Source organism: Cyprinus carpio, chromosome A3 (assembly GCF_018340385.1).
Source record: "Cyprinus carpio isolate SPL01 chromosome A3, ASM1834038v1, whole genome shotgun sequence".
Lineage (NCBI taxonomy): Eukaryota > Metazoa > Chordata > Actinopteri > Cypriniformes > Cyprinidae > Cyprinus > Cyprinus carpio.
Genome location: NC_056574.1, coordinates 22586272 through 22605132, shown reverse-complemented (window position 1 = coordinate 22605132; position 18861 = coordinate 22586272). Strand labels below are relative to the sequence as shown.

Here is an 18861-nt window from a genome sequence, read left to right as displayed (position 1 = left end):
GGAGAAGTTATCTATCTCCTTTTATAAAATGTGATTTAAACTTTTTTTGCTGAAAGATATTTCTTCATATTTTTGGCAGTTACCTTACTGTTAATTTCTTTCTGTTTTCACATGATATGTATATATCACTATTATCATTAATATATACAGTATATATTATCATCTCCATTAATATCTATGTACAAATTATGTTACAACAGAAATGAAATGGGGAGCAAGACAAGGTGATTGGGAAATATAATGGCACAGATTATTATTTTTTTTTTTTTATTGTTTATTGTTCTTTATCACAGGCAATAATAATAGTGCACTTTCATTTTTTTATTATAACACAAGACATTTATGTTCTTGCCATTTATCCCCTCCAATTTAATGACTTGCATTTCTTATGAAAAAAGTTCCTACGGTGCGCAATGGGGAAGAAAGAGTACAGCTTTACAATCTTAAGAGGAGTAATCAGTAATGACGACAAAGATAATCAATAATCATCAGGTGAATATAGAATGGATAAAGAATGAAGATATGAGTAATATTTTCTGTTTACAATGAACAGAGATGGGGGGAAGGGGGAGCATACATTGGGGGCAGGCAGGGTGTATGTATATAATGAGAGAAGAGGGAAGGGGGTGGTCTAAAGTATAATTCTATGATTGGAAGTCAGGAGCAGGATGAGGTATATAATGTATGGTAAATAAGTGAAGACTAACGATACATATGAAATGTGATACGTGTGCTGTAAGTGTGAGGCGAGTAACAAAAACAGAGTATCATTCAGTGCATTATGTGAAAGGGAGGAGGAGGAGGAGAGGATGGACACGTAGAGCAGGAGAGTGTCATGAACACAGAGAAAGCATGTGGAGTGTATTTCACATTCACTCAGAGCTGGTGTCCAGACAGTCTGTATTTGCACACTCCCAGACTTACCCTGCCTGAGAACTAACAGAATTGAACATAGAATATCTTCAGGGTTTTGCTCTGGCGTTTCCTCTGCCTCTGCGAGTGACCGGGCATGTTTGAGAGTGCACATGCTGACCGTTTTGTACATGTGGATTTAAGGCATTTGGAGTGTACTAAAATAAGAATGTACACCGTTTATCTAATGAACAAAGCTCCTAAACATTCAACAGTAGTGAAATATATTCAATGTGTTATTGAAAAATCAATTCAATTCAATCAGCTTTGTCTTCCGCTATGATATTTTTGGGCAGGAGTGTATGTGATGGCTGCGGGATGGTGGCAGAGGGAGGACCAGAGCAAAACCTTGCTTTGCATTCAGTGCTCCTTGCATCAGGAAAAGAGTGGACTGGAGGGAGGGGGAGAGAGCGAGGAGCATTACGGTCAGATTCTGGGCTTAAGGGCAGAGGCTTATTGGAGAAAGAGCTTTTAAGTGGATATTCAGGATCAGGTTCCCCCCATTCATAAATGTAATGAGCTAAAAAGCTCCACTGATCCTGAGTCTGCACTTAAGAGAGCACTTCACCGATTCCCGTGGGCGGGCGAGGAAAGGGACAACTATTTGTTTGAATACAATTCTATTTTTAGGACAGTGCATTCCAGTATCAAAGTCCAGTTATCATTCATTCTGTTTCATATTGTCAGATTTCAGAACGAGAGTCTTCTTGTGTCTGTGTGTGTGTGTGTGTGTTTGAAAAAAGAATACTGCTCGCGTTTTGTACGAAGGGCTGGCCCAGTACGCACGAGTCCAAAACTTTGCGCTCTTGTCTGGGTAACATTCTCAAAGAGGAAGAGTGAACACAGCGGGCCTTCTTCTCATTCCCTCTGTTTTGTTCCACTGCTTCCATAAGGTTCACTTCAGTCTTTACGTCATACATCCAGGAAGGTTTTGAAGTCTTTTCCCCGTGGGAGACATCCAAGGCATGGAGTAATTGCATGGATGATTTTCAAAGTTGTTCTCCAGCTTTCTCCTTTGTGAGTTTGCTTCTTTTTTTATTTAAAATGAAATGAAAATGAGATGGGTTATCTTAGGCTTTTGAAAAGTTTGAAAGGATATTTGCAGCTTTGTTTTTTAAATATTTGGGAACAGATACAAGTAGGGAGTTTATCTTCCATATTCTAAATTTAAAATTTTCTACCCTAATCATTTTGATTTTACCAGCAACACTCAACACTAATCCAATCCAACCCAAATAAATAAATAAATAAATAAATAAATATTCACTGAAATAAATATATTTAAATAAATCAATTACAATTTGAGACATTTGTTTTTTGACATTCACTTCATTTTGTTGATGGAAATATTTCACATCTCAGCTCTAAAATACAACATAAATTTCGAAGTGGAAACCAAAAAAAGACTTTTGTGGACTTCCACTTATTATGGAAGTTCTACCAGGAGTCACATGAGAAAACAGCGGAGGTTTCCCGCTGTTTCTTTGTATGACACAAGGGAGTGACTGGCTATTTTGTTCCTCTTGTTTAGTCTCCGTGTGAACATGTCATAGGAAATCTAGATGCCTGCTCATCCCTCTGTGCCCTGCTTAGTGAGTGGGGTGGATCTGAGACACTCTCAGAACTGCAATGACTTAAAACCGCCCAATTATACTAACTGTAGCTTCCAGTGGGCAGCTCTCCACTGCATATCTGACACTGACTGATTATTTGATCTGTAACATATCACAGAGTCCAGGATCTACAGCACAAGCTTGAATAATCAGTGTTAAACATAGCCTATATCTTCAACACTTAACATCTTGCTAAAGGCATCACCTGTCCTCAGATCATGAAGGTATAGTCACATAGGACTATAGTAGCATCTTGGGTTACACAATTTAGATTCCCGTTCCAAAAAATCCCTATTCTTTTCTTTACATAGTGTTCTAGAAATCCTTTTTTTGTGCTCCAAGTGGTGTTAAGAATGAAGAACTTCCCTCTTTTTCCAGACATGTTTGCTTTTCTCTACCTCAAACAGCTCTTTGTGATTTTCTGATGGATCATTGCTTATGATAATAATGATGATGATGATAAGATTTAGGGACATTCTTTCCTGTCCCACTTAGTGTTTGTTCCTCCTTGTATAGTTTGTTGCCATTAGATCACTGGATGTCCACCGGTATGTCAATCTCCTTGTTTGTACTGTGTGAAATAATTTATAGCTGGAGTTTATATTAAGCGATACATCTTGCTTCCATTTTTCAAATCCTTTGTTCCTAAGAAGGATAAGTGATATCGTAATTGTTTTCATCAGACGATTATTTGCATGTAAGAACACTTCCATGTGGATAGACTCCTGACTCTCCTATTGTTGCAGTTGGATCCCAGGGTTTCCGCTAGTAATGTGAAAATCAAGGCTGAGTATACCTGTTGTTGTGTATTGTGCAGATGGACTATGAGGGAGTCGTGTCTGGGGGGAATCAAGAGCGGGGATCGCCCCCACATGCTCAAAAGCTTGTCTGATTAGTTCATTTAGGGCTGAGACTGGGTCCCATTTGAGGAAAGGAGGCGAGTTTTATCCTTGCCAGACCCCTTCCTTTGTAGTACACTCGCACTACCGCCAATACTGCTCCCTTCTCCTCGATCGCTGCGTTCTGGTCGCTCACCGCGATCACCTCCGCCCTCTGAGCGACGAGAGTTCTGACGGGTCGGTGTGCTGGGTGGGCGAGATGAAAGCCCATTTTTCTCATCTGGGAGAAGAAAAACATAAAACATGAAGGTGGGGATTTGAAAACATTTTTGTTAACTGAAATAAAAGTACACTAAAATCAAAAAAAGAAATTGTCACAAATTAATTTTAGTTTCAGAGTTTGATACATGATACGTTATAAAATTTGAAACCTTCACATTTCTCTAATTAAAATAAGCTAAAAGATCTAAAAAACAAACTAAAAAAGGCAACAAGTTAATTTTAGTTTTAGATTTTGGTACATGGCATATTATAAATATAATATAAACCTTCACATTTTGCCTGCATTATGCATGAAAATGCCACTGGATATTTACTTAAAGATAAAGTTTAATGTTGTTAAGTTGTTGTTTTTTCACTTTTAAATTATACCAGTTACCACATAAACTGGCTGCCCTAAAACTGAAACTTGCAATTAGTCAAGTCACTTTATTTATATAGTGCTTTATACAATACAAATTGTGTGAAAGCAGCTTTACAGTGTTAAACAGGAATACAAGAGAACAATAGTAAACATGCAATTTTTCAGTTAAAGTCAGTTCATCAATGATTCAGTGATGTCATTGTCTAGCTCAGTTCAGTTCTCTTCAAATAGTGTCAGTCAAGTCAACAATATTGACAGAAATTACGTGTAAATTAGTTTTTAATTTAACACTCTGTGTTAAATAAAAATTTATTAAAATATATTAATACATTTAACTTATTGTGAATGAGTAGATGTTTTTGGGGGGAAGTGTAGGCATGGAACATTCACCTGCAAGCGCCTGCACAGAGGGCTGGTCATGTGTACTGAGAAGCTGAGCTTGAATGGTCTCTACCACTCTTTTAAACCTGCGACTAGGACCTGGAAAACAATATTATCACATATGTAGAAATGACAGCATGTACTGACTCATGACACTGGCTCTCTCATCTTTCTAAATACCTGATAACAGGGTGAAGGTGACGCTGTAGATGCCAGTCTCTCTCCTTCCCTCCCTTTCTCTCTCTTTGTCCCTCTCTCGTTCTCTCTCTCCCTCAGAAAAGGCGATGTCAACCTGAAATTTGACAGGCTTCTGGAAGACAGACGGACCTCCGGAGGACTTGTACTCCGCCCGGAAACTTGTCTGAGAGATGACACTGTGACTCAGGGAGGGAATCTAGAGGAGAACAGAGACATAATTTAAAGTTTGAATCTTCAAAAAAAGAATGACCAAAGCTTATTTGAAGTGAAGAGGAAGATGAAGAGGAGGAGGAAGAGGAAAGGAAACACCTAACATATTAAAATGATACTAACTGATAGGAAGGCATGGACAATGTCAGCCTTGATTGAGCTTAGTGGCTTGTCTCTGATAACCACAAAAATTTGCTCTTCCCTTTCCAGACTGATGAAATTTCCAAACCACGACTTCTTTGCCAGCCTATAGAAAAAGATAAAATCATATGCAGATTAATACACAAAACATTCATTACACATGCCGTTTCACGGCTCTCAATTTTACAGCGAATACACACTATGGACGTTTTAACAGCATGAATGGATCTTGTCATTTGGATAAATAAGAATGGATAAATAAATTATCATTGAACAGTGGTGTAAAGTATTTGAGTAAATGTAATTAGTTACTGTACTTGAGTATCTTTTTGGATACTCTGTAGTTTTACTGAGTATCAAAGATATTAGCAACTTTTACTCTCTTTTCCACTACATTTGTATCTGTCCTCTTTACTCCATTACATTTGTAATGAGTGTTGCAGTTACACATTACAGTTTGCATGGCACCTAGATTTTCTGCACCAGTTTATTTCCACCAGTATATTAGTCTCAGCCTCAGACGTCATGCCCACGGACCATTGGCTGAACGTCTGATGCAATGGCACACTAAAGTAGAAACACATCAGGAGTTTCAAAGTCGTCATCGGATTGGCTGAATTCTACAGGATTTCCAGGATACGTGTGTGTTGCGTTCTTTAACGTTCTGTCCGGAAACAAAGAAACCATGATGCCAAACCCCCCTCACGAAAGAAGAAAGCCGTCTTGTTTACAAATGTGATGACGAGCACTTATCAGGATTAACTAAATGCTGGATTCTCAAAAGTATTTGAAATATTTTAAGTTCGAGGCATAGAATCTTTAAAATATGTCTGAGAGTTTTACACACCGGTCTGTTATTGTGGCGACATTTCCAAGCCCCGAAACGTGACGGTGAAATGAAACGAACTGTGATTGGTTGTTTGACATGTCGGTCAGATGGCCTCATGGGCGGGCCTTGGCCAATAAAAGCTGCCATGGATTCCAGACATTCACCCGTCAGTCTGAAGGTCTGGCTACATGAGACTAATTTCTGCTACAAATGATATTGATATCTACAGGTAAATGAAAGTGATATTTCTTTTTCTTGTTTTTTTTTTACTTATACAAACTTGTCAACAAGGCTACTTTACGTGAATACGAGTTTCTTAGCAAGTAGCTGTGAATCACAGGTGTTTTATATTTGAGATGAGGACATGACCGCAGCCAGTGCAAGAAGGCTTTTTTTTTTTTTTGCAATTTTGAGGTGTTCAGTTTTATTTTGGTTTTAGAAAATAAATATGATTGCTCTACTCACAAATAAACTCTTTCTTGTTTTTCACTGGCATGTCCTTTAAATAGTTCATCTTTGAGTCTATATTTAGTATAAGTAAAATACTTAAGCTCTTTTTAAATCAGATACTCTAAGATACTCTTTTACTCAAGTTGTTTTGGAATAGGTGACTTGTTTACTGTAAAGTATCTGTACTTTTACTTAAGTATGGTTTTGAAAATACAAAAAATTCTTTTGCAAGGGTCTTCTCATCTGCCTTCATTCCTAGAATTGTACATGTTCAGGGAAAAGTAGCCAAATATGCTTCAAAAGCTTCAGAACACACTGAATCATAGTTTTTGCTGTGGCAACACTGAACGTATATCACACAGCACATGTAAAATGCACCAACATTAATATTTTGTAATTGTTTTCATGTTATGACTGATAACCAATAAATTACTAATATTAAAATTCTACTTTGTGTAAATAAATGTAAGATTAAATACAAAAAATTTAAACCAGTGGTTTTAAATGCTTCAAGCGAATTTAAGTATCACAACATTATAATGCACACAGTTATTTTAGTGTCATGTACTATTACAGGTTATAATGGTACACACGCTTTTGATTCACTTTTTTATCTAATATATTTTTAATTTCGTTTTATCTTTATTTCGATCAATGAAAATGATTTTTTTAGTTTTAATTATAGTAATAACAAAACAGAATGTACAGTATGAAAAATGAACATATCGAGATTTGTTAAAGATTACATTTAACATTGATATTAAATTATTTTTTGTTGTAAAGATTAACATGAAGATAACAGTGAATGTAATATAAAGGTAATATAAATACTTACTCTGGGCTGGACTCTGGAGTTAAACTGGACATATCTTCTGACGTAGGAACTATTGAAACAAATAAAAAATGTTACAATGATGTTTGACTCAGTGACAGCAATAAAAAGGCGATGCTCCACTCACCCTGTAGCCTTCGGCGGTGGAAGCGTGGCGAACCCAGCAGGTTGTTCTTGAAGGAGTTGAGGCGTGTCCTCCAGTGGGCTGAACTACTGGCAGCCATTCCACCACTTCCCCCAGGACTGGAGGGTGGGGTTAAGGACATGGAACCACCACCAACACCACCACCTCCTTCAGCTCGTGAGGAGGAAGAAGAGGAGGAGGAGGAGGGCGGGGTGGGAGGGGGGTGCTGAGGATGGTGCACAGGGGTCCCCAGAGGGGTGGGGAGCGGGGAGCCCTGTGGGGTGACCTGCGACACATGGGAAGTGTTAGGATAGATGGTCTTAGTGACAGACTTCAGGACAGAAGGAGCAGGGAAGAAGAAGCGAGGGATGGGGGACGGGAGCGGAGAGGGGGAGGGCGAAGGAGACGGAGGAGTCTGCAGGGGGAGGGACTTCATAGACTGCAGGTGGGGACGGTCAGAGGCTGCTTTTGAGGGTAGGGTCTGAGTTTTTTGGTCAGGCACACGTTGGGACGCCCGGGCTGTGGTGGAACTTCCTGCTTTGGGGTCTTTGGACTGGGTGGTGGAAGCAGAGGTGACTTCAGTTTGGCTGAAAGTGAAAACTGGGCTCTGACAGGTAGGAAGAGAAAGGACAGAAGGATGGAGAGGGAAAGAGGAATGGAGAGATGGACACAGCAATGGTCATGAGCGTTAATGAAAGATATGGGTATATGATTATTAACATTAGAATTAAACTGAGAAGAGTTAGGAAAATGATGCATAGCTCATTGAGAAGCATGTGAAATCTAGTATAAATTAGATTAGATAGGTCGTAAATTAATGTGCAAAATGCAAGTTAAAACAAGCTTAACATTTTTGTGTGTGTTTGGTGTGGATAATGACTCCAGTATGAGGACAGTATGAGATAGATGAACATAAAAAGAGCAGCTGAATCCAGTTCAGCTTTGCTATTCATACCACAATAACAAGAACAAGCACAATACCTTTCACCATTGTAAACTGATCTCTACATAGTAGCATTTTACTTCAAATTCAATATCAGTTGATGGTGAGGAGTAACTTACTCGAGGGCTGTTGAGGGGACTGGATGAGAGGCCGGTTGAAGCTCCGCTAACTGACCGAGACCTATCAGAACACCAGAAAATATCAGTCAAACATCCCTTCATGTTCATATATATTCATTTTCTTACATATACACACCTCTAGTGTAAATTAAAACTCTTAGTTGAGAATTCACTAGGAATGAATTGCACCAGCTTATAGTGCTGTTTATTTGCATGCTCTACACTGTGGTTCTGGACATATTTTTTGATTTTGGTCATCGTTTGATGAATTAAGAACATTTTACATGGTACACAGCAATTGCAAGTTAATTTTTAATCTGAGAGATGGGACCAGCGTCGGCTTGCGTTCACAAGAGTCCAGGCGCTTTGTCATGCACGACTACTAGCGGTGCACACTGTGGAAGAGTAAAACGTTTTTTCAACTACTGTGTGTCATTGCTCAATCAAAATTTAGTATAATCACAACTGTTACTTCACTTTTACAGGGTCAAAAAATATCAAGGAAGAAGATATAATACTCGCTGTTGCTGATTTTCCTGAGCTCTATGAAAGTGGTTCTCAATTCCAGTCCTCGCGACCCCCTGCTCTGCACATTTGCATGTCTCTCTTTGTTAACACACCTGATTCAGATAATCAGATCGTTAGAAGTGAGCTCCGTGCATGAACTGTGTTCCCATTGACATGGTCCCTACACAGTGTTGATTTTCCTACTCCCTGAGCAGGGGAAATCTGTTGAAGTTTACCTCACTTCAGAACATTCATTCACAGATTTGTGCTGAGAAACGTCTTCACACACGGACAAGTGTGACATCATATAGCCTACCTCTGTAAATAAATACAATTTAAATTCACGTCTCGCACACTTCAGTGTACTTTGAATGGAACATATACATTCGCTTCGAACTGGAATCATGGCAGAATATCCTGTGATGTCCACTTCTCATGGCACTTACGTTCGAATAGAACAAACGTCTGAAGCGATAAGAGAGACATACAAAATGTGCAGAGCAGGGGGCGCGAGGACTGTAATTGAGAACTGCTGCTCTATGACACCTAAACATAATTTTGTTTTACTATTTTTCACTTACACATAACCTAACCCTAACAAAAATACAATATTCATTCAGTAATTATCCCTGATTAATAATATTTTCATACACTTCCTTTTTGTACACATCAGAAAAAACCTACGGTGTACCATGTAAAGTGCTACTCATGAGTGAATTCACCCACTTTTTTATCTGCATTTTTTGGAAGGCACTTGAAGTTGAACAGAAGGCACATGTGGTATATTAAGCTTGACTTTCAGATGAAGGCAAATACAAAGTTATCTTAAACATTTAGCATGTACCTCTGGCTATGTGCAGAGGTATCCAGTGCTCTGCGGGGAGGTGTCGGAGAGCCCTGCTCTGTCACACTCAGTACCTCCAGACTCTTTCTCTCCGGCCGACAGCGCCCATGACGGGTCAACATGGGCGAGTCCACCCGCTTACGGGGAGGATCTGATCACACAACCACAACCACAAACATACACCCACTGTAACACAAACATCTACTGTGTACTCTTCATGAACAAGTCACATTTCAAACCTTACTATATCCATGATGGAAATCTAAGGTTTGTTTATATATATATATATATGCATGAGACACAAATCATTAGGGTTGCATGATTTGGTCAAAGAATCTGATTGCAATTGTTTTCTCATATTTTGGCAATATACTGTAAGATTTGCACTGCAAAACACTTTTAACATCTGACAATTTGTTGCAGCTTAGTTTTTGAGGCAAAAAGGACTAAAAATGACATAGAAATAAAGTGTGCAAAAAAATACAAAATTATGAACCAACTCAGAACTCTTTCAGTTAAATAAATAAAGAAATTAAATACAAGTTCAGTTCTTTTCATTTTCACATTGTACCTGAAACTTAAAGGGGACTCCAATCTCTTTAGTCCACTTCAGTTTAGTGTCTCAGTCCACTTTACATTCATAAATTCATATTATTATTATTATTATTGTTATTATTGTTATTAGCTTTTTTACATTACAATAGTAAATATTTAAATGTATTTCAATGGTAATATATTAGTAATATGGTAATATATCCGTCCTAATTTTTTTACTTTCACATGTTAAACCTTCAAGCTGAAAAACTACTAGTAATGATTACAATTACATGAATGTAACAATGTAACAAAATGTTGTTGTTCTCAGTGCACAACTTTTAGATTTTTTTGATAAGCAAATTTATTTTGATTATTTAAAATTTTATTTCAATTAATTGTATAGCCCTGTAAGGGAGAAACATGTCTTTCAAATAATACGCCTCTTAATAAACAAAATGTATAAATGGAAAGTAAATGGAAAATGTCAAAAATCATGTCAGCATCGGTGCTAGATTGACAACTTTTCATTCATTTGTTCTGTATACATTATGAATCCATTTCTGATCCAACCTGCAGCACCTGCTCTAATACTCGCTACGCTGCCCTAATAACCACATGCTACGACTTCCCTGTCAACCTCTTAATGATGATGATTCTCCACCTTGAAGTCTCTTTTTAGTCCTGGTCTGGTCTTGATCTGTTTATTTTGGGGAACAAGCCCTCAATATGTTACATTTACAAATCACTGATGTTTGCCTTAGAGCTCTTAAGTGAAACTGGCTTACTTTCAGCCCTAAAGCACCAGCGTGCTTTCTAGGTTACCAGCTATTCTCATGGTGTTCGGTGACTAGCTTTGAACATGACAGCAACACACACAGGCCTGAACTGCAAAAGCTCACTCACCAACATCATTTCTGGGTGGAAGATGTTCATCTTCATAACTAGGGTAGCGCTCCTTTCTGTCCAACAGAAGATAGTAGATCAACTTCTCCTGGTTTTCTCTGGGAAGGGAGAGATGAACTGACTTTCATTGTATTGACAAAAACATTCTTCAAAATATCTTCTTCTGGGTTTCACTGAAGAAAGTAAGTCATACATGATTGGGATGAGTAAAATCATTATTGAGTAAAATATCCAAGGTCAGTTGTATCTTGTTTGAAGTACAAAGTTTGTGCACTATTCTTTTCTGAATTACAAGCTAAGGTGTCACACAGACAGAAGTTCAGACTCACTCTGCACACTGCAGGTCTCTGGTGAGCTTGACACGGTCTCTAAAGCAACCCAGGGAGTGCATGCTCTCCAGAACATCAGGGTCCAGATCTGTAAGAGACAGAATCCTCTTCACACACACACGCCTCGGGGGTGGCTGCTCTGGACACGGCTCGTTCCTGCCCCCTCTGAGACAGAAAGACACACAAGCAAATCAATGTGGAGTGCACATGTGGGCATTAGATACAACATAAAAAAAAATCCACATTTAATGGAATAGTTCTGTGTAACACAGAAGGAGACTTTTTGCACAGCATAGTAACCTTGCCTGTCAAGTTCCAAAAAAGACAAAGAAAAGGCTATATTCCAGATCTTCAGGTGACATACAGTATGATAGCTTTGTGTGAAAAGCAGAGCTCTTGCTATGCTAGATTGGATGGCAAGATTTTCATTTTAAAGCAACATTCAGTCTGACTGTTGCACAAAAAATTTTGGAGCTTGACAGACACACTATAAAACACTATAAAAAAAATTACAGCATACAGGTTTGAAATGGCATGAGAGTCGGTAAATAATTATCTTTTCTGAACTGTTCACGGTACCTCACATGATACTTACTGATACCAGGGGTGCTTTTGTATTTCTTCCAACTGATAAAAGAAAAAAATCAAGAATTATCATAAACATTCCTTGGCAATACATTAAGAAATAAATACTTTTATTCAGCAAGGATGCATTAAATTGATAAAGTGATAAAAAGATATATATAATGTTCATAATAGAAAACAATTATTTGAAATTATAAGATTATTTCACATTTTTAACTCTTTTTACTGTGCTATTGGTCAAATAAATGCAGTCTCTTACCAACCTCAACACTTTGAACAGTAGTGTATATGCAATTTCTGTATAGGTGCATTGAGTTTCATGTTGCATACCGTGAGGCGTTTCTCAGGGTTAACTTCAATCATGCCACGGAGGAGAGCCTGGCAGTCTGGAGGAATGAAGTGAGGCATGTGAAATACCCCACTCTTCACCTTCTCCAACAGCTGACGCAGGTTATCATGGTCAAAGGGCAACGCTCCCTGTGAGGTGAAATGTTATAATTCACACACATTTCTGAGTGCAACCAAGAGCATAAAGCCTGCATTATCCCTACAATCAATGGCAATTTTCAGACATAAAACATTTATTTTCCAGCCACTGACAGTTTTAATAATGTATGTAAAGAAAGTATTAAATGTGGGGAAAATGTTGGAAATGACAAATATAAGATGCAGCATGCTTCTCACCACCAGCAGAGCAAAGAGAATAACCCCACAGCTCCATACATCTGCCCGACGTCCATCGTATTTCTCTCCCTGTGAAAAAACAAAAAACAAAACAATAAGTACAGATAAGCACTGGTTGTTTTGTAAAGTATGAACCTATGAGAATTATGTTAAAACATATGGTGCTTTTTCTCTTAGAGCTTCGTCCTTACCCTGATGACCTCGGGACATGCATAATGGGGTGATCTGCAGGTACATGATATAGAGCATTAATACTTCATCATCATTAATACAGTATTAAAAGCACACAAACACAAACTACTGACCCACAGCTGGTCTCCAGCAGACTGTCCCCAACCTGTAGGGAGGCCATGCCAAAGTCAGCAATCCTGATATTATTCTTCTCATCAAGCAGGAGGTTTTCAGGCTTAAGATCTCTGTGGCTGAAAAAATTTCAACATTGTAATATGCATTTGTATATTGTAATATTTTTCCTGAAGTATCTGAAACCACAATTATTTTACAGAGTGAGAAAGACTTTTGAGAAAGGTCTGAGAAAGAGATTTTTTTGTTGCATACTCTGCAGTACGTGTAACAAGAATAAATCAGAAAGTTTAGTAATACATACACTTGCTTTATTTGTTTTGTTTTTTATTTTTTCAACATTCAACATACGTTCAATATGCAAAAAAAAAAAAAAAAAAAAAAAACACTACTGTTTAAAAGTTTGGGGTTGGTAAGATTTGTTAAATGTTTTGGAAAGAAGTCTCTTAATACGCTCACCAAGGCTGCATTTATTTTATCAAAAATACAGTAAAACAGTAATATTAAAGTAATAATAATAATAATAATAATAATAAATAATAATAAAGTAACCCATATATTGAAATAATTCAAGTCAGCTCTGTCTTCTTAACTTGGCTGCACGTTTTCATCTCAACACACATCTTCATATTCCTAAAGTCGCAATACTTGCTAGATGAATACTGATTAGGCAGAAATATTAAAGCAGAAAATATGCATGTAAAGGAATCTGTGTGTGCAGCACATTAAATAAAGGTAAAAATAGACATTTACCATATAGAATGACTGTGACAGAAGTCCAGAGCAGATATAATTTGTCTGAAAAACTTTCGAGCCTCTTTAGGCGTCAATCTGCCTTTCTTTACCAGGTAGTCAAATAGCTCCCCACCAGATACATGTTCCAGCACTAGATACCTGAGAGAATGAGAAAGACATTTATGAAACAAATGCACAGAGATAGATGCACATGAAATGGTACACACAAGCACACCTCTAAAGAATGCAGGATGTAAGTCTGGACAAGACAAGACAAGACGAGACAAGGCCAGACATGCTTCAGATGTGTGGAGAAACAGCAGTACTTACAGATATTTGTTATTCTCGTACACATCATAAAGTTTTAGGACATGAGGGTGCTCTATTAGTTTAAGAATAGCTATCTCTCTCTCCACCTGCAGAAACAGGGAGAGCGAGGAACACTGAATGAGAGTTCAACAGGAAAAAGGAGCAACCTTGATGTAGGAAATAGCCAAGCAAAGATGATCACTCTCAGTTAAAAGTGAACCAATATAGTCAATAGATTAACAAGAATCTGACAATCAACAGTAGACATGGACAAAAATGACTTAGCAGGGAGAGTCTTGCATTTCTTTAGCAGAGAACATTAGGGCAGATGCAGCAAATACTGTGGTTAATAAAGCAGTTGGAGTTATGCAGCTGCTGTGCTATTGAAGAGTTACTGTAAATAGGCAAGTGCTGCGTAAGCAGGAGGTGACTGAGAAAAACTAGAACTTTTAGACATTTCCCTTGTAAATCCATTGTATGCAAAACTTACTTTCATAAGAACAGACTCTGATAGCTTTTCTCTGTTAACTATCTTTATGGCCACCTTCTGTCCTGTGATACAATGAATTCCTAACTTCACCAGACCTGCAAGAGGAACACAGATGGTCATTCTTCATAGAAGCATTTTAAAAAGTGGACAACATTCAAATCCAGACGAGATGCACTCGTAAAAACATAAAAGTAGACAACATATGTCTGCCACATTCAGACTGTACAATTTTAAGTAATCAATTCCCATTTCCAAACTATTACACTTGAAAAAAAACTATAACTTAATGACTTAAAAATAAATAATAAAAAATCCTAAAAACACAAGTACATACTGCTCATATAGACAGTCAGATAAATTGTTAATGGACACCCTCTTTTACTTGCCAAAAAAAAACAGTCTACTTCCTTATGTATGTAGATCTATATCACTCTTGTGCACATTCATATCCTATTTACAATGTACCGACAAACATCTGTACAATCTGTGTGGCCTTTGCATTCAGTACAGGTCAGTGACGAGCAATTATTATACCTTAAAACTAACTATCCAGGTTTACATGACTAGTCTAGTACCTTTGTTAGTTACTAGTAATCTACAAATCCGATTCCAAAAAAGTTGGGACACTGTACAAATTGTGAATAAAAACAGAATGCAATGATGTGGAAGTTTCAAATTTCAATATTTTATTCAGAATACAACATAGATGATATATCAAATGTTTAAACTGAGAAAATGTATCATTTTAAGGGGAAAATAAGTTGCTTTTAAATTGCATGGCATCAACACATCTCAAAAAAGTTGGGACAAGGCCATGTTTACCACTGTGTGGCATCCCCTCTTCTTTTTATAACCGTCTGCAAACATTTGGGTACTAAGGAGACAAGTTGCTCAAGTTTAGGAATAGGAATGTTGTCCCATTCTTGTCTAATACAGGCTTCTAGTTGCTCAACTGTCTTAGGTCTTCTTTGTCACATCTCTCTCTTTATGATGCGCCAAACGTTTTCTGTGGGTGAAAGATCTGGACTGCAGGCTGGCCATTTCAGTACCCGGATCCTTATTCTACGCAGCCATGATGTAATTGATGCAGTATGTGGTCTGGCATTGTCATGTTGGAAAATGCAAGGTCTTCCCTGAAAGAGACGACGTCTGGATGGGAGCATATGTTGTTCTAGAACTTGGATATACCTTTCAGCATTGATGGTGCCTTTCCAGATGTGTAAGCTGCCCATGCCACACGCACTCATGCAACCCCATACTATCAGAGATGCAGGCTTCTGAACTGAGTGCTGATAACAACTTGGGTTGTCCTTGTCCTCTTTAGACCGGATGACATGGCGTCCCAGTTTTCCAAAAAGAACTTCAAATTTTGATTCGTCTGACCACAGAACAGTTTTCCACTTTGCCACAGTCCATTTTAAATGAGCCTTGGCCCAGAGAAAACGCCTGCGCTTCTGGATCATGTTTAGATATGGCTTCTTTTTTGACCTATAGAGTTTTAGCCGGAATCGGCGAATAGCACGGTGGATTGTGTTCACCGACAATGTTTTCTGGAAGTATTCCTGAGCCCATGTTCTGATTTTCATTACAGTAGCATTCCTGTATGTGATGCAGTGCCGTCTAAGGGCCCGAAGATCATGGGCATCCAGTATGGTTTTCCGGCCTTGACCCTTACGCACAGAGATTGTTCCAGATTCTCTAAATCTTTGGATGATATTATGCACTGTAGATGATGATAACTTCAAACACTTTGCAATTTTTCTCTGAGAAACTCCTTTCTGATATTGCTCCACTATTTTTCATCGCAGTATTGGGGGAATTGGTGATCCTCTGCCCATCTTGACTTCTGAGAGACACTTCCACTCTCTGAGGCTCTTTTTATACCCAGTCATGTTTCCAATTGACCTAATAAGTTGCAAATTGGTCCTCCAGCTGTTCCTTATATTTAAATGTAACTTTTCCGGCCTCTTATTGCTACCTGTCCCAACTTTTTTGGAATGTGTAGCTCACAAGAAATCCTAAATGAGCCTATATTTGGCATGACATTTCAAAATGTCTCACTTTCAACATTTGATATGTTATCTATATTCTATTGTGAATAAAATATAAGTTTATGAGATTTGTAAATTATTCCATTCCTTTTTTACTCACAATTTGTACAGTGTCCCAGCTTTTTTGGAATCGGGTTTGTAATAGACATTTTAAATTTTACTAGTAACATTTTACATTAGTATACTACATATACTCATTTCTTTACTAGTTGCTTTACCTGTTTCATAGTTACTGGTAACAAATTGCAGTTTGTTGCAAATGTTGTATGTATTTAAGTTGTTACTTGTTTCTTTGAACTAAAGTAGCTGGCTCATTACCTACAAATTAATATTTAGTGAGAAAGGAAATGTTACAACAGTTGCGTAAGTTTCTAGTTTCACATAAATATGCACCAATATCAAAGCACTAGTAAAACTACTAGAATAGATATACTAAACTATTGGAATCACTAATAAAGATTAGAATCGATTATAACAGTTACTAGTAAAAGTATAGTTCCAGCTACAATGGAAAGTGAAAAGTTGAACTACAGTTTCCTTTAGAATTCAGTGGTAAAATGTGCAACCTGAAATAAATGAATAGATATGTCTAGGACAAGTACTAGCACTATTGGATAACAAATATAAACATAGATATAAATAAATAAAAACAGATTGCAATCGCATTCAGGCTTTGAAACAGCACGAATGAATCACTGACTCAAAAATAGACCGCCAGAAAGATGAAATAATCTTCCTCCCTCAAACACTGGCCTGTCACTTGCCTCCGTGCCTCATTACATTTCATCAGCTGAAACACCCCTGCACACACATTAACCGCTTTGCTTATTGCCGAATCAACCTTTCAACAGATTAATTCTTTAATGAGACGCGCGAAGTAGAGCAGAATTTATTCCAATGCATTAACTGAGTGCTAATATCCCAAAGAGGAAATGCTCTTACCTGTCTGGCCCTTCCCCAGCGTCTTTTCCAGTCGGTATGGCCCGACATACTGAGCTGCCTGACTCCCCGACAACTCCTTGCTGGACATTTCGTTCGGCAGAGCTTCTGTGTCACAATACAAGCGGGTAACTCAGTGTATTTTCACAATGTATCCACCGGTGCCTGTCCTGCTCACGTAATAGCTCCGCCGTACAGACATCACAGACGGTGAGCGATGACACAGGGATGCTGGGACGTGATGTCAGTGTCGTGGCCTACTCCCAAACATCTGCCGTCTCCTTAAAGTTCGTGGAAATGGATCGCTTGCATTTTACGTTTGAAAAAATCAGATATAAACAGAGAGGGGCTTGTCCAGCCGAGCCTATACGCCAAACTTTACGCTGTTATTGCGACTGTGGCTACTGTTGGATGAATGATGAGGGGACACGATTAAATGTGGGCCGACAGGCTACTATATGACTACATCAGATAATAGCTGTGAATGACACTAAAATGATTATGAATATAGAAGACAGGTAAAGATAACAGGAATAATAGGCAGCCTGGTTTAATCATCAGTTTGCTTTAACCGGCATCTTATCTTCAAAACTATATTACGTTATTGCCAAACTGCAAGTGACCTATTTATTAAAAACTTGGCCACATCTATTCTGCGAAAGAACCGCACATCCGGTTTGTGACACCTTATACGTGTTCTGTCTACGATTAAGTGAATCTTTCTTTTGTCACTGACTCTTCAAAGTGTTTTATTTTAAGAAATGTTTGGATCTAAAGAATGAGCGTCCCGATGTGCCTGATATAAACTACGGTATCTTCCAGGCCTCACATCCGGAAATATGGGAGAATTATACGGGAGAAAACAGCCACCCTTTGGCGAAAGAGAGCCTCGGGGTCTTCCGTCACATGCATCCGCCAATTAATCCGCCACCGAGCGCGTGCCAAGTGTACATTGCGCTTTTGTAAGCTATAGTGTTTGCGCAGAAATCCGTGGCTTTATTCGTACGGAACACATTGCTGGTCAAAATACAAGCATCTTTAACTACCGTAGGAGCCTCCTCCCTCCCTCCCTGCCTCCCGCTCGCTCGCGCGCGCTGGCTATGTGCACATCACAGCATCTTCTCGCGCTCTCCTCCCGTCGCCTCGGCTACCGCGCGTGGAGTCATTCTCTCGAGTTTGCGTTACAGTCGCTTGAAACCGCCTGGCTTTAATCCGTTCGCCTCGGTTGCCTTGTGACCGCAAGGATAGCAGCTCCTCTGTCAGTGGGGCCTTTCTCTGGTTTCTAGCGTTCACTCTCCCTGTATCCCTTCTCCCCATCCGACACGAGCAGCATCAGCATCCGGGTTCTGCGCTGCTTGCGTCCCCTCCCTTACGCGATTCCCATCTAACATGCTCGTCATAGCCCCCCATC

General features: G+C 38.6%; 1 protein-coding gene across 2 annotated transcripts; it reads right to left on the bottom strand.

Moving 5' to 3' along the window:
• Positions 1 to 417: 417 nt before the first annotated feature.
• Positions 418 to 18814, bottom strand: brsk1b (BR serine/threonine kinase 1b). 2 transcript variants are annotated; one of them, XM_042724196.1, is made up of 19 exons: positions 17454 to 18814; positions 14461 to 14555; positions 13992 to 14077; positions 13680 to 13820; positions 12929 to 13045; positions 12815 to 12848; positions 12624 to 12692; positions 12270 to 12416; positions 11950 to 11981; positions 11355 to 11519; positions 11026 to 11123; positions 9586 to 9736; positions 8235 to 8295; positions 7176 to 7779; positions 7052 to 7100; positions 4920 to 5043; positions 4569 to 4782; positions 4398 to 4487; positions 418 to 3644 (listed from the first exon to the last, which is right to left on the bottom strand). In XM_042724196.1, exons 1-19 carry the CDS (start codon positions 17539 to 17541, stop codon positions 3427 to 3429), a joined length of 2583 nt encoding a protein of 860 aa, XP_042580130.1. In that variant the 5' UTR covers positions 17542 to 18814; the 3' UTR covers positions 418 to 3426. The 2 variants fall into 2 exon arrangements, with proteins under 2 accessions (XP_042580130.1, XP_042580139.1); XM_042724205.1 differs by having other exon boundaries at positions 7176 to 7458; positions 17454 to 18812.
• Positions 18815 to 18861: the final 47 nt, after the last annotated feature.